Source organism: Synchiropus splendidus, chromosome 9 (genome assembly GCF_027744825.2).
Source record: "Synchiropus splendidus isolate RoL2022-P1 chromosome 9, RoL_Sspl_1.0, whole genome shotgun sequence".
NCBI lineage: Eukaryota > Metazoa > Chordata > Actinopteri > Syngnathiformes > Callionymidae > Synchiropus > Synchiropus splendidus.
The window spans coordinates 18193413-18207681 of NC_071342.1; the positions used below are offsets into that span (position 1 = coordinate 18193413).

General features: G+C 41.2%; 1 protein-coding gene across 4 annotated transcripts in view; it reads right to left on the minus strand.

Moving 5' to 3' along the window:
- LOC128765358 (uncharacterized) overlaps positions 1-1224 on the minus strand; it is a 28669-nt gene extending 27445 nt beyond the window's left edge. For 3 of the 4 annotated variants that reach the window (XM_053876062.1, XM_053876060.1, XM_053876058.1), the window contains exons 1-2: positions 601-1224; positions 278-367 (exon numbers count right to left, since the gene is read on the minus strand). In XM_053876062.1, the coding sequence (XP_053732037.1) occupies positions 278-367; positions 601-1074 (564 nt within the window). In that variant the 5' untranslated portion in view covers positions 1075-1224. The remainder of the gene's footprint in view (positions 1-277; positions 368-600) is intronic. The other variant, XM_053876061.1, reaches the window with a different exon arrangement.
- Positions 1225-14269: the final 13045 nt, after the last annotated feature.

Below are 14269 nucleotides of genomic sequence, written 5' to 3' on the forward strand. Positions count from 1 at the left end.
CAGTCCTAGTTGAATTTGGATGTGAAGTCAGTAAAACCTGAATGTATCAAACAGGAGAGTTCAGCATTACGGCAGCAGGCAAATCCTTCTAAGTCAATAAAGTGACACGTCATGCTAAAAAAATCTTACTTTTTATGTCCACAAAGTCCAAATAAGTATAATTTCCTTTCATGATTAATTTCAAAATTGTTGCGTGCAGCTATACCGCCACTTAAAACATGGAACATATTCACTAAAATCCGCTAAAATGTTTTGCTAGTAGCAGCAAGCATCATACCTTCGGCACAGATTTGTCCCCATTTAGTTTCACACTCGAGTGGCCCTGTAGAGCGTGGTTAAAATCCCTGGTGTCAGTTTTCAGCAACACCTTAAATGATGCAGCAAAATATTAATGTTAAATTGTGTGAGAATTAACGTAAAGATATGGATTTTTTTGTTGAATATTTTAATTTTTTTTTAAATATTCACAGAATTAGCATGATGTAAACAAAAAACTATAAGTTTGAAACAAGTACATGCATGTTTCAAAGTACAACTGACATTACTGGGAAGTCAAAATTTAAAAATAAAAAGGGGGGCAAACCAAACTAAGTTGCGTACCTTGAATTGTGAATTGGGAGTATTTTCGCAGTTTACTCCCACAATCCGGGGCAGATGCGGCTCGGACGTTGTGCTGACGTTGTTGTTGTTATTTTTATTCTCCGATGAGAGCGTCCCGACTGACAGCTGCGCCGGTCCCTGTGATCGCACCTTGCTGCCAGAGATAGTGATCTTCTTAATTGATCTGGACACGGCCACGTTCTGGTTCAGCTGGTCGTCCGCTGCCATGTCCTCCTGGCTGTGCTTCGCCGCTGGAATTTGCTGGATGATGGGTGAGGCCAGGCGGGAGCCATGTGCTCGAAGCTGCGAGCGACGAAGGTAGAGGGAGTTGAGGTTGTGCTGAAGCGTGCAGTTATCTAGAGCCTGGCCCTGGAGATAACTCGGGGTAAACTCCTGGCATTTTGGCACCGCCGGGGCCGACAGCCTCGTCCCTATAGTGAAGGGCTGAATCTTCCTCACAATGCTTTCAGACATGGCCAGCGTCCTGATGAAAAGTCCTGCGTTGAATCCAAATGGTTTTGTCCGTAGGCACTCCTTGGTGTCCAGTCTCTGCTCGGCTGATCAGCGAAGGCTTAATTCTCCACCTTCTTGTGCATGTTGAGAATGCACAGAACACATCCCAGGATGGCCTCCTTGGATTCTTGAGATCGGATGCGGTCCCAGATGTGGCGCAGAGCCGTGCCAAGGTGGGCAGCACCTGTGGAAAGGATTCTTCTGAGGTGCTGTGCCGCTGAGCTGGCGAGTCTGCTACTGAGGAGCCTGATAACCAGGGACCGCAGCAAGATGAAAACTGCTGGCATGCTGCCTCACTTGCTGCGCTGAAGGGAAAAAAAACGTCAAAAAGGAGGGGTCTGCTTCAGGAGAGGGGATGAAGTCACCACCTCTGTTCTCTCTCTCCCTCTCTCCGCCTCAACTTCTTTCTCTTTTGTCCTTTTTTTTCTTCCCCCCTGTCAGAAGTGACAGAGCAGACTGGGGGTCAGAACTGGATAATAGAAAAAGCCTGCCAAGATTAGAGACATGAAGGGAGAAACTTCAGTCAGATCTCTTTACCGCTTATCTGGAGTGATGTAATATCCCCGAGTGAAGTGCCTCCTCACTCACGCGGATCTACATGAAAGTCAGCCTGAAGGTTGTCTCCTCCTTTGGTGTGCAGGAACTGAGATGCCTGAAGATTGAAAAACGTCCGGTGATCTCACAAGAAGACAGGAGTGAGCTCATCTCAGTGGCGGACGTCGGCTGCTTCTGACCGGGAGTGAGACCCTCCAGTGGAAGCCACCCCTTTCCTCCTGCGCTGGCAGCAGTTGTCAGTACAGCTGTGCGGAACACAGACTCTTGTCAATCACTCCCTTTAACCCCAGACCTGCTGTCATTGAGGACAAGTGTGGCTGGTAAATAACAGCCCGGCAGATGACCACTCCTTGACGCTGGCGTGGGTTCAACAGAGCACATGAGGGGGTGACTGAGTGGAATGTCAGGGGTGGTGAGCACATGTCAAGGGGATTACACAGGGGGGCCAGACAGCAGAGAAAATATTTGCTGGGAGGAGAGCGGAGAATCTGCTTCCACTAGAGAAAGCTTTTCCCAAAAAAGGAACTTTCACTCTCAACTTGTCTGACCTCTGACCTGACCACAGCACCTGGTGTGATGGTTCAGAGCAGCAGTTTGGCTCCGTGTGTCACCAGTGAGACGGTAAACTCGAGGCCATCACCCCCACCCCCAAAATAAACTCCAAAACTCTCTTACCATTGCTTAAGCCTTCTAAATCAAATTAGATAGTTGGGTGCCTTTTGAATTTTTTTCTTATTTCTTATAATTTCCAGGATTTTTTCTTGAAAGAAATGTACTATTGAAAGCTGTTATTCTTATGTTTAATTAAATGAGTTTTAAAATTATCATTATCATTATCATCTTAGAGGATATATATATATATATATATATATATATATATATATATATATATATATATATATATATATATATATATATATATATCCTCTTTTACTGTTTTAAAACGTTCAACTCAAGTTAGGCTGGGAAACAAAAGTGAGTTTTTGAATCTCTGAAACATACTTTTGGGGAACATGACTAATGTTACCGCTAGTCACCACTAGGACTCTGCTCTCCCTAGGAAATTCACTGACATATCCAAGCAAAGAAGTGTCTTGTGTTTTTTTAAATACAGAAGATTAGAGCCACATCATACTTCTTACTCATAATAGCTTGCCAAGTCAAAGCTTTATTTCAGTAAATGCAAAGTAAACAGTTGCAAAAACTTTAAATATCAATGCCACACTTGGTTGCCATAATAGAGATACGGTTTTATTCCCAGCCACATCCCCGAGTGTCTCAATCCTCAAAAATGTGAGAGCGAAGCCACGGTTGGCCGCAGCGTACTTCTCCTTTGTCATTTGTATTTCCCATCAAATGTTTATAACACCAACACGCACACAGCTCAGCACAAAACCGAGAGGTTTAAGCTCAACATCATGATTCACAAGTGTTTTGTTAAAAGGTGTTACATTTAAACGTCGGCCCAAAGTTGTTATGGTTCCCTTAAAAGAGCCACAATGAAGTCATCGCAGGAAGAGGCTTTACTGTGGTGCAGGGTGAATCACTGTGAGATTGTGTTCTTGCTGCTGGGCGGCTCTCAAGAGAGCTGCTTAGGTGGAGCTCGGTGTGGTTTGGTGAAATTTAAAAAGATATTTCCTTGTGTGTCTCAGCGTTTTAAAAGGTGAGATGTATGTGTGTTCTGCAACTGGACGTCTTTTGTATTCAAAAACATTTTGAAAAACATGTACATTTTACTTTCATTTTCTTTGAACTGAACGCACAAGATATATGATAAACAGCATCAGCACATTTCTCCAAGAGCTAAAAAAAATAATAGATAATAACCAAATAAAGAAAAAAGGGAAAAAAAATTGAACTGAAAATTACATCTCAGTGAAAATGACTGCACTGCAAATCTATTCTGATATCGGTGGAAATACCAAACACTGTACTTTTGGAGAAAAACAAATGGTTTGTGACAGGTTTGCACATATTTTTCTAAAAACACACATCAACATTATTCGTCCTCAATAGTAGTCAGACAGACATAAAAGCTACAAAAAATCAAATTGCTATTTCATCGGTAATTTTACAAAATAAAGAGTTCCCTTCTTGAAACTGTTCTCAAGGGACAAGACAAACTTCACACTGTCCTAGCAGTCTACAAATGGCACTCCTTCAATGAGAACTATAGGTATGATCAGAAAACACATGAAAATTTTGGAGCTACATTTAACTTGGTTTGGTGTCAATTGTCCCCCCTCATCGCCAACTCATAACAAAAAGCGTCTTTTTCTTCCTACAGCACAAATACTTTCCACAGTGCATCTGAAATTACCTTCCCTCGAAAAATAAAAAGTAGCATCTTTGCATGATAGCAAAGAGACAGTGAGGTCAGTGTACCAACTGAACACTTTCAATTCATATTGAATTGTATTTTCAAACCCTTCACATCCTTGTGTCGAAGCTCTCACAGCCCTAGATGGCTAAAAGAATGCGAGTTTGTGAGATCATAATATTGTTTTCCTTTTACTTCCACTCAGCATTCTACATCACAAAAGAGCCCCAGTATTATGTTCTCATCCACACCGGTGTCTTTTAAAGCTTTTGGGCGCCAATCCTTGTTTGCCTAGGCCCAGCATCAGCCCGTAAACATTTACAACGGATGTAAAGCTGTTTGCTCACAGAGTCACTGTCAGGTTAGATTTGAACCAGGTGTATCACCTTTGCAACCCGGTGAGATTAGACTACTGTAACACCTTCCTGATGTTGTTTACCCTGGAAGTCCTCCCACTCCAGCAGCGCTGAGCGCATGCTGCCCACTTCTCTTGTGGATGATCCAAACCCTCATCCGTGATCTGAGAGCTTTTTTAATTTCCCTTCTTTATTGCTGTCTTTGATGGAAGATGTAAAAGCCAATCTGGTTCTTGTCTGATGGCTGATATCATCGCCTCCCAAGAAGCTAACAGGAACCCGATGCGTCGCGACCGCAGCGCTGCGTGATGATCGTCCATAGGAGATGTTCTCTTTTTTTCATTAGAGCCACTTGGAAGACTGGCTCAGGGAGTGATGTCACCAAAAGCCACTCGGCATGAAAGCCGAGTGATAGCTGTGGTGGAGGAGAGCATGCGAGCTGGAGGGGGTCTGTACTTTTCCACTTTCTGCGTGTGTCATCACAAAGGCATGATCGGCCTGCTGGTCAAGTTTCAGTGCAGATAAGATTACGATTGTGCCCTGGATCATGACCAAAAGCCAAGTTTGTGAGATGGAAAGTTATCAAATAATATTCCAGTAACCCAGTTCTGTATACTCTCTGCTTAGTATCAGCTCTACAGAGTCATCATTTAAAAACTGTGAGTCGCTTTTGATGCTCCGCAGCTCGCCTGGAAACTTCCTGGATCTCATGGATGAAATACACACACATAACAAGAAGAACCCCAAAACTGTCTGATACCCGTGGAAATAAAACTGTGTGTTTGATCAGGCTGTCATAACAACAGGGACATGTGGGCCCTTCTCTGTAAACTCCTCGACGCTCGTCTGGGTTTTGTCATTGTACTACAGTTTTCACTCCGCAGACAGAAAAAACATTCAGCTCTGACTTGAAATTTATATTTTTGGAGAGACCCTGGAAAGAAGATGGATTATCCAGGACACAGCCAAACAAACATGAGTTTCAAACCATGCGCTGGTGTTGCTTTATTAAAGAAAAATTCAAAAATATATTGAATGTGATGCCAGTCAACAGATCAGACCACCACTCATTTTATACACATAAGTGTAAAGAAGACAGAATAAAACCAGTTAGCAGTGGTACCAAAGTGATTTGAGAGCAATGTCGTCCATGAGAGACTCAATATAGAAGTGTTTTTATGCAGTTTGGGAGATTACATTTCCAATATGGGCAGAGAACATCCAGCATTCACTTTACACACTGTACAGTTCCTCCTAGTGCATTGAAAGGGAGGCCTCAGGCTAAGTTGAGCTCTATTCCTTATCGGCCATCCGCAAGGAAATCCCTGATTTTCTCTCCTTCTCTGCAACGGATCGCGCAAGTCATGTTGTGAGTTGTGTTGTCAAGTGGTTAAGAAGGACTTTTACCAGTTAATACACCACTCAGAGAAGCCTGGTCCCATGCAGCCTGAGCAAGACCTGTGCCACAGATAGTTCACTCAGTCCTCCCCACCACATGCTAGAAAAAAAAAAAGAATCTTTCAATAGAACTGTTCAGCCCATTCAGAACTAACTATCCAAGTATATAATTCACAATGGTTTTATTCATATACCAAGTCTGATCAAGGCTTGGGTTGGTTGCAAGATAGTTGAGGACAAATATACTTCACGCTATACCAAAGTAGCCTGTATCAAACATCCTCTTACTGACACAGACAACTGTTATGACAAGTTAAAAAGCCGCTCTGCAGAAATAAACCCATCTCGATTAGCAGAACACACAAGATGCTGAACAAGTCCTGACTGCGGAGCGATGGAGCGTGAAGCCATTCAAATAGTGACATCATACATTTGCACTCATGCTTATCAGTTCATCTGAATAGCTGTAGATTCCATTGTTCTTACCTCACAGGTCTGAGCCCACATCTTGACAATGACCCTAGAACACAAGGACATTACTGCTCTTTGTTTCCCCTTGACTTTCACTTCATTTAAAAGGGACAAAACAGTCATTGAAATCATGAAAGACGAAGAAGTTCAGCGCCTTTGATGATCGATTTTATTAGACTCTATCTGGACGTTAAAGCCCGGGGCCGAGATGCTTTTAATGAGGCCGCGTGCTTATCAGCTGACGTTCACACACCTGCGGTACTTCAACCCAGGAGTCCTGTTTCACTGGTTTCTCCTGAACATGTCCGCTCTTATCTCCACTGCGGAGCCTGCGGTATCGCATGACTTCATCCCCAATTAGCGCTATCTTAGTCATTGTTTTAGGCGAAGGGTGCCAGGTCCGTCACCAGGCAAGTCGAGACACTGCTGGTTATGACACATCCAACCGACTTGTTACACTGTGGCGCCTTGGTCCTTTGCTGCTTCCATGCTACAATGGTGGTTCGAGGAGCCATGTGAAATTGGTGGCTGTTTTGAGTTATATTTTTGTTTTATAATGAAGAACATCCTCTGAGGTCATGGTTTTAAGCTTGACTTCTTTGAAAGACTGATAATACATTTCATCACTTTTTCTCCAAGGAAGTTGCATGAGAGTGCAGGGAGAACTGGCAGCACAAATGCATGTGCAGGACACATTGTGGTCTTCTGGACTGAAACTAATGATACTCTTCTCCTATCTATCTATCTATCTATCTATCTATCTATCTATCTATCTATCTATCTATCTATCTATCTATCTATCTATCTATCTGTCTGTCTGTCTGTCTGTCTGTTTGTCTGTCTGTCTGTCTGTCTGTCTGTCTGTCTGTCTGTCTGTCCGTCCGTCCGTCCGTCCATCCGTCCATCTATCTATCTATCTATCTATCTATCTATCTATCTGTCTATCTATCTATCTATCTATCTATCTATCTATCTATCTATCTATCTATGTATCTATCTATCTATCTGTCTATCTATCTATCTATCTATCTATCTATCTATCTATCTATCTATCTATCTATCTATCTATCTATCTATCTATCTATCTAAAATAATTCCACACTCTTTTCCGTCTTTATATTTTTTACACTCTTTATTTTACCCACATTTCACTCTTGCTGGTCAAAACAACAATTTCAGCTTTTACTGGAGCAATTCTCTAGACTAGTCTGTCTGTCTGTCCATCCATTTATAGGCGCCATAAAGGGACTGCCTCATGTCCTTTAACAGCACTTCAATTGCCACATTTCAAAAGGCAAGAACTAGTGGTGGGACTTTAGTGAGTTAATTGTGATTAATTAATTCCAACAACATTTAATTTAATTTAATTGAACTGTTTGCTCTCCACACAACAGGGAACCTTTGTAAGAGCAGGAGTTCCTGGTCCACTGATCACACTGATGCACAAGACACGTGGCAGCTAGGATGATAACAACAACAACAAACATGGAAAAACCTCCCTGAACAAAAGCAAAGAAAAGCTTCTGTTTGCTTTTGTTCAGGGAGGTTTTTCACTACACAATGACCAGGGTTTCCACTACTCTGAATGTACTTGAAATTCTTATAAAATTGAAATTCTACAAATATTTTCAAGACTATAATTAAAATAAGGTGATCTAAAAACTTGAATATAGCAAACAATATTTTGTTGTTTAAATGTATGCATGGGTCCATCATTTGATTCAGTAATATACCAAATTCATTGGAACAATGTGGCTTTTTATGGCAAATATTCTTAAACACTGTGTTATATGAGTCAGTATTACTCCCTTTAGTACTGTGAAAGCTACAATGACTGATGCATTAATAAATCATGGATGCCTTCAGTTGTGCAGAAGCAGTTTACAGACTTCTTTTTTCAATATGGTCAAAGTCATTTAGTATCTCTAAATCAAGTGGCATGCAGTTCTCGTGATTATTGTACTTAAATGGCAGGAATAGTAAAGCAAGTTACTGCCCAGCATTCTTCAAAAGTCTCTGTAGTGGAGCCATAGAGGTCCAGAAACACAACGTATGTTTTGTCCTTTTCGTGTTTCTTATTTGTGTTGATCCCTGGTGCGAACGGTCCCGCCACTGATACTTCTCGATTATAGGTTATAAGTTTTGCAGATTATTCTGAGCGATCGTGACAACGCCGCCAGCGATGGAATGGTTTTTCCAAGTCATGACTAGAGGATTCCTTCCAACTGGACGTGCCCTAAAAGAGACCAGCCAAACTGCTTTTGGATGAGTTTATCTTCAATCTTTTTCAATTCCTGTTGAATGACCTCGTCTTTATTTCCATAGTTACCCACGAAAAGCAGTCGTGATGGACAGTTCTGTGACGGTCATCAGACACGCCAGGAAAGTATGCTAATTAAAAAGCATTGAAATTGCCCGTCTGGTCGCCATGAACTTAAATGATCTGACAGAATCATTTCATGACTGCTTCAACACGCGATGATTTAGCTATGTTACAGACCCATTACTCACAGAGGCAGCAGTGCTTCCTCCCAACACTTAGAGTCTCTTTCTGGCTGCCGCCTTGAAAGCCAGTCAGGTCTTAAGAATCAAACAAATACCCCGGAATCCCCCACTCCTCGATGTGCAACGCTACAAGGAGACTCCTTCAAATTCACTCTCAAATTCTTAACAATTTGCAAAAGCAAAAACCTATGGAGCAACAGACAAAAGGACGGACTCCTATACTGTGTTTGGAATTTTAAGCACATGGGTTCTGGATGGGTCTGCTGCTCTGTAATCATGACGTACTTCAAAAGTCCTCAAGAGAAGCAGCCGTAGAAAAACAAAACAGTTTCATGTGAATTTGCTGCAGGCAAGAGGAAAAATGTAAGCACGCCAAAGTACATCTTGAGTCATTTTTAACTCCACTGTTCAAGATTAGTTTCATGTTTTGGTTGAGGTCATTCTTCTCTGTAATTTCCCCCCATATAGGTAAATAAGAAAATGCCAATAAGAAGGCAGACAACACGGAAAAACCTTCGCAGATGTGTTTCATCCTCGTCCAAAGCGCGGAGTGGGGTCAGTATTATCTCACGGTGAGGACATCATTACACCTCCACTCAGGAGAGTCTGGATTTAATTCAGGACAGGCGAGTAGGATTCAGTTTCTTTGTGTTTTGACATACAACGTGGCCTCCGGGGTTTTACATAACCTTCTGGACCTACCTGAGCGTCATGCCTAGCTGTGAGCTGCACTCATGTCGCCTCCTGTAAGAGGAATGGATGAGCTCATCGCTGACACCGGCGTGTTGATGCTAATCCGACACGGCGGAGTTGTAGCTGAGAAAATGAACAAGCTGTATTGACATCATTCGACTTATTTTATTTCTTGGATCTCTGGGCACTTTCACTGAGAGAATGGTTTCCAGTTCCATGTGTTTTTGGTTGCAGATGGTCAACTTTAGCACTCGCGGGGGGGATTTATTTTCAGAGATGCAAAGGGCGGCTGAGGTAAGAAGGAATGCTCTTTGCCTTAACAGTGCATGCTTCGATATATTGAGCTGTTAAAGGACAAACTGAGTTGCAGTATCAGTCCAAAGTCACCATCCCTCTCGACCATCTGCGTACTGGATTTGACCTTGTCTTATTCTTTGGGTATTTGTCATCGAGGTTGCCACAACAAGCCCATCTTGATCAGACCTGTTCTCTTCATGTTTCCATTTCCGTCAACCTCACTGGCTGTAATTGCCATTGCACTATTGCACTTTTTTGTCATCTTCTGTTTATTTATTTTATTTATACTTGCATGAATATGTTACTCATTTTTTTGTTATTAACTGTGTGCTGGGAGGACAGCAATTTCATTTATACTGGATGTCCTGCATTCAGAATTCATAACAATAAACTTGACTCTGACTTTTGTCTTCCACTTCTTCCACCTCAAACTTGTTTTTGTCCTCCCTTGTCTTCCGCATTGGGCGTCCTATTTCTGATCTTGTCTTTCCCAATGACAGCCTGAGTATCTGACTCCTGTCAATCTGACTCTCAAAACCACACATCACGGCAGTGACCACAACTGTACTGTAAAGCTTCCTTCCATCCATCTCTGCCATTACTCATGAATTCTAGATACCTTCAGTACTTTCATTCATCTGTTTTATCTACTTCTATCACTCTTCGTCCTGCCTCCATCTCATTCACTCATATGTATTCAGTCTTGTTTCACCTAACTTTGATCCCTCTTTACTCCAATTTCTTATCCACTGCAAATCACTACGTCATAAGAAAACATCATGGTTGTCAGTGTGCCATGTCTTTTAAAGTAACATACATAAAACGGATGTTCATGCAAATGCTTCCAAGATTTTAAAAAAAGTATCAAATATCCATTAATGTAACTGAACAACTGCAACAAATGAGTTTCATTGAATGCTGAAGTGTGTCGTCCCAGAACGGGTGTGATAACAATCTTGAAAACAGGTGCTATACACTTTGTAAAGCAACTGTTTCAGGGGATGGGCAGACTCAAAAATAGAAAGTGAGCAGTGTCATAATGTGGTTGAGAAGAGGGAAGACCTCCTGCCACCATCCTGCTGCAGTCAAACTGACAGCCAGGGAACTTGCACTGACGGTGGAGGGAAAATGTCAGTGGGGTGAAAGTGGTGGAAAATGTTGTAGCAACAAAGAAACACGTTTTAATGCTCACTTTATTTGTGAGCAATTGAAACCAGAAGCAATTCTTTCACTTCAGTTGGGTTCACCCTGGAGGGTGGTATTGCCACAAACTAACCACCAAGGCACTAAACAACTTCTTCTGGGTTCAGGAAAGACAAGAGAAAACCACTTCTCTATCGCACACAGACTTTTGGGAATGAGTGTTTTAGAAAGCTAACAGATGTTTGAGAGAAAAACATTAACAAAACAGATGAAGCTCCTCAATTTTCAAAGCTATTCTACATGTCTAATCTATGACAGGCATCTTTCATCCCCATCAGTCACTATGTGTGTGCAAACAAAAAGTAATGATGGTGCATTAAATGCATCACCTGCTTCAGAACTGGCTGCTCTGCAGGGCGGCTCGCACGAGGATGGCATCTGTGGTAATTGGAAACAGGTCCCAAGCAATAAAAAGCCTGCCACAAAGAACTAATTTTGCTCATAATTCAGAAGAATCCCAACGAACCGTGAGTGATCAGATGACCTCAGCCACATGCCAATCCTCTTCTTTATGAAACTCAAAGAGAGGCGCTCTGTTCAGTTAATAGCTCCCAAATTAAAGGAAAATGTATGATTCAGTCATGTGGCCACAGACTGTGTTCGATGACATCATTCTGGACCAGGCCATTGCTGTTGACCAAGTCAGAGCGGAGCGGAAGTGATCCCGGGAACATCGCGAATGAATCAACGATTCAAGCAAATGACGGGCCCGAACCAAACCCACGGTGAATATGGGCGGTGGAACCACGACCGTGTGATCTGTGATGCTTGCAAACCTGACTGAATCTGTCTGGCAGTTATGCATGAAAGCGATTTAGAAAGTCATGACGTAACATGTTTTGCTCAAAATGACTGTGTGCAAATTCTGTTCTTCAGGATTTTGAGACTTATATTCTATTCTATTCTATTCTGTTCTATTATATTATATTATATTATATCGCATTGCATCGCATTGCATCGCATTGCATCGCATCGCATCGCATCGCATCGCATCGCATCATATCATATCATATCATATCATATCATATCATATATTTGACTGCCTTCATTGACACATCTGAACAACCACTTATCTCCATTGAATTAACTATAGATAGACCTCAATAAAGACCTCAAGCAACTAGGAAAAAATAAAGTTCTATCTGTCTATCTATCTATCTATCTATCTATCTATCTATCTATCTATCTATCTATCTATCTATCTATCTATCTATCTATTTAGCTGTTTGTCTATTCAAATTCTTCTCCCTCTTTATATTTTTTATCCTCTTTATTTTCCCCCGATTTCACTCTTGCTGGTCAAAACAACAATTTCAGCTTTTATTGTCCCGTTGCTCCAAAGACTGGTTAACCAAAGGAGCTATTCTCAAGACTAGGTTGTATTTTACGCCGCCACAAAGCATTTCAACGCTATTCCATCATCCTGTCTGCTTTAGAATACTGAAGAACAGTTGCTGCTTGCAGTTGTTTGTTCACTTGCGCAGCTATTTTGCAGTTGGACAACTCCTGTTCCTCACTGCAGACAAGAAAAAAGCACATGTGCCGGCTGTAAAGTTAGCGAAACACACCACGAAGCAAATGTGTCGAAGAGTATGTCAGCAGGGTCTGACGGGTGACGCAATGTGTGCAAATGTTGACAGGTGGCAATTCTAAAACTGGCAAACAAAGACGGCACTCATTCACTTTTATCTATATATGAGCTAGTGCGTCGATGGATGCATTAGTTGAAATTGAATTTTTGCAAATCAAGTTGTTTCCTCTGGAGGCATTGTGGAAAACCATGGGACTAATTTGTAAAAAAAATAAAATAAAATAAAACAAATAAAAAAAACAAAAAAACAAACAAACAAACAAAAAAATATATATATAAGAAATAAAAGATTAGAAAATACAATTAAAAAATTATATATATATATATAAAAACCATGTACATTAGAGTCATCACATGTTCTGTGCATTGCTTGAAATTTGATACAATGAAGAATCAACAACCACTACTGAAATGGAGAACGACATAATAACAACAAATAAGGACAGCACATGTTCCTCTGCTTCCATGCAATTCAGTGCGGAGAACTCAACCATCAGTGTATGAATTTTTGTGTTATTTCTTCATGATGAAGTATGTTTTCATATTCACCTCATGATTATTTACAGTATTAACTAAACCCATAAATTGAACTGGTGGAATCAATTTAGTCTCTTTTCATTCACTCAAGATGGGGAAAAGTTTGTGTGTGAATGTTTCACTTTGTGAACCAAATCTTGGATCCAGTTACATTTGTAACTGAGGTCTGACTTTATAAACAGATGCACAGAGCAGGGCGACGCTTCAAACATCATGCATCATCAATGCATCTGAAAGAAAGAAGACGCTAGACTGGCACCAACTTAGATGCCCAGTAGGTGACCACTTTTTTTTTTTTGCAGGCCTCACTTGATTCGCGGGAGGAGTGTTTGACACTAATAATTTTTAATGATATAATGATAAGAAACAATAATCTGAATTCTTCTGCTTGGAATGAAAAAAGAATTCAATTAAAACCATCAGTTTATCAGTAATACTTTAGATGACAAAAAATATACGTACATATGAGAGGAAACAGAACACTACACTAACACAAATGAACAAATATTCTGGCGAGAAAGAAGACGTCTTGGAGCCCATTTCACTGCCGCCATCTTTCATTTTTCATGACACATCTCCCAGCTAATGTCTGTAGCTACTTATCTGAGCTCATGGAGGAGCGACAACAGCTGTCGTTTTGGCCGCACTGTGCACAGTCTCGCCATTGTGCATCGCATGCAGCTGGCACTATCTTGGAATGTCAACAAACAATGAATAAATCAACGTTTCTCCAGCGAGCGTCAGACATGCACGGTGATAGAGGCGGATCTGCAGCAGCTGTACGTGGCTTCTTGATGTTTTAATCCTTTACAGGGCTCCACTTTCCCTTCTGTCAGGATATTTGGGAACAAACCCAAAGGCCCAAAATAACCATTCATCATGTACTGTATGGAAAACATGACCACCTATGCACTTGCTCACATTTTTCCACTGAGGGTCTTGACGACTATCTTTAAGATCTTTGCAAACTGCTCTTTATCTTTCAAACAAGCTGAAACCTCTTTGTCATGGCCGACTCTACTGGTAGGCTCTAGACAACACAGTTGGTTGCATCGCCAAGGGGCATAAACACAATATGAGGAGGCTTCTGTTGGAGGAGGAGGTTTTATCTAATCTAAATGTGTGGTCTGTGCCTGTTATTTAAAAATATATTTTCATCGATATAATATTGTATTTCGTATTGCGATTCATATTGTGAGATTGTCACCAAATATGAACTCAGTTATTTGA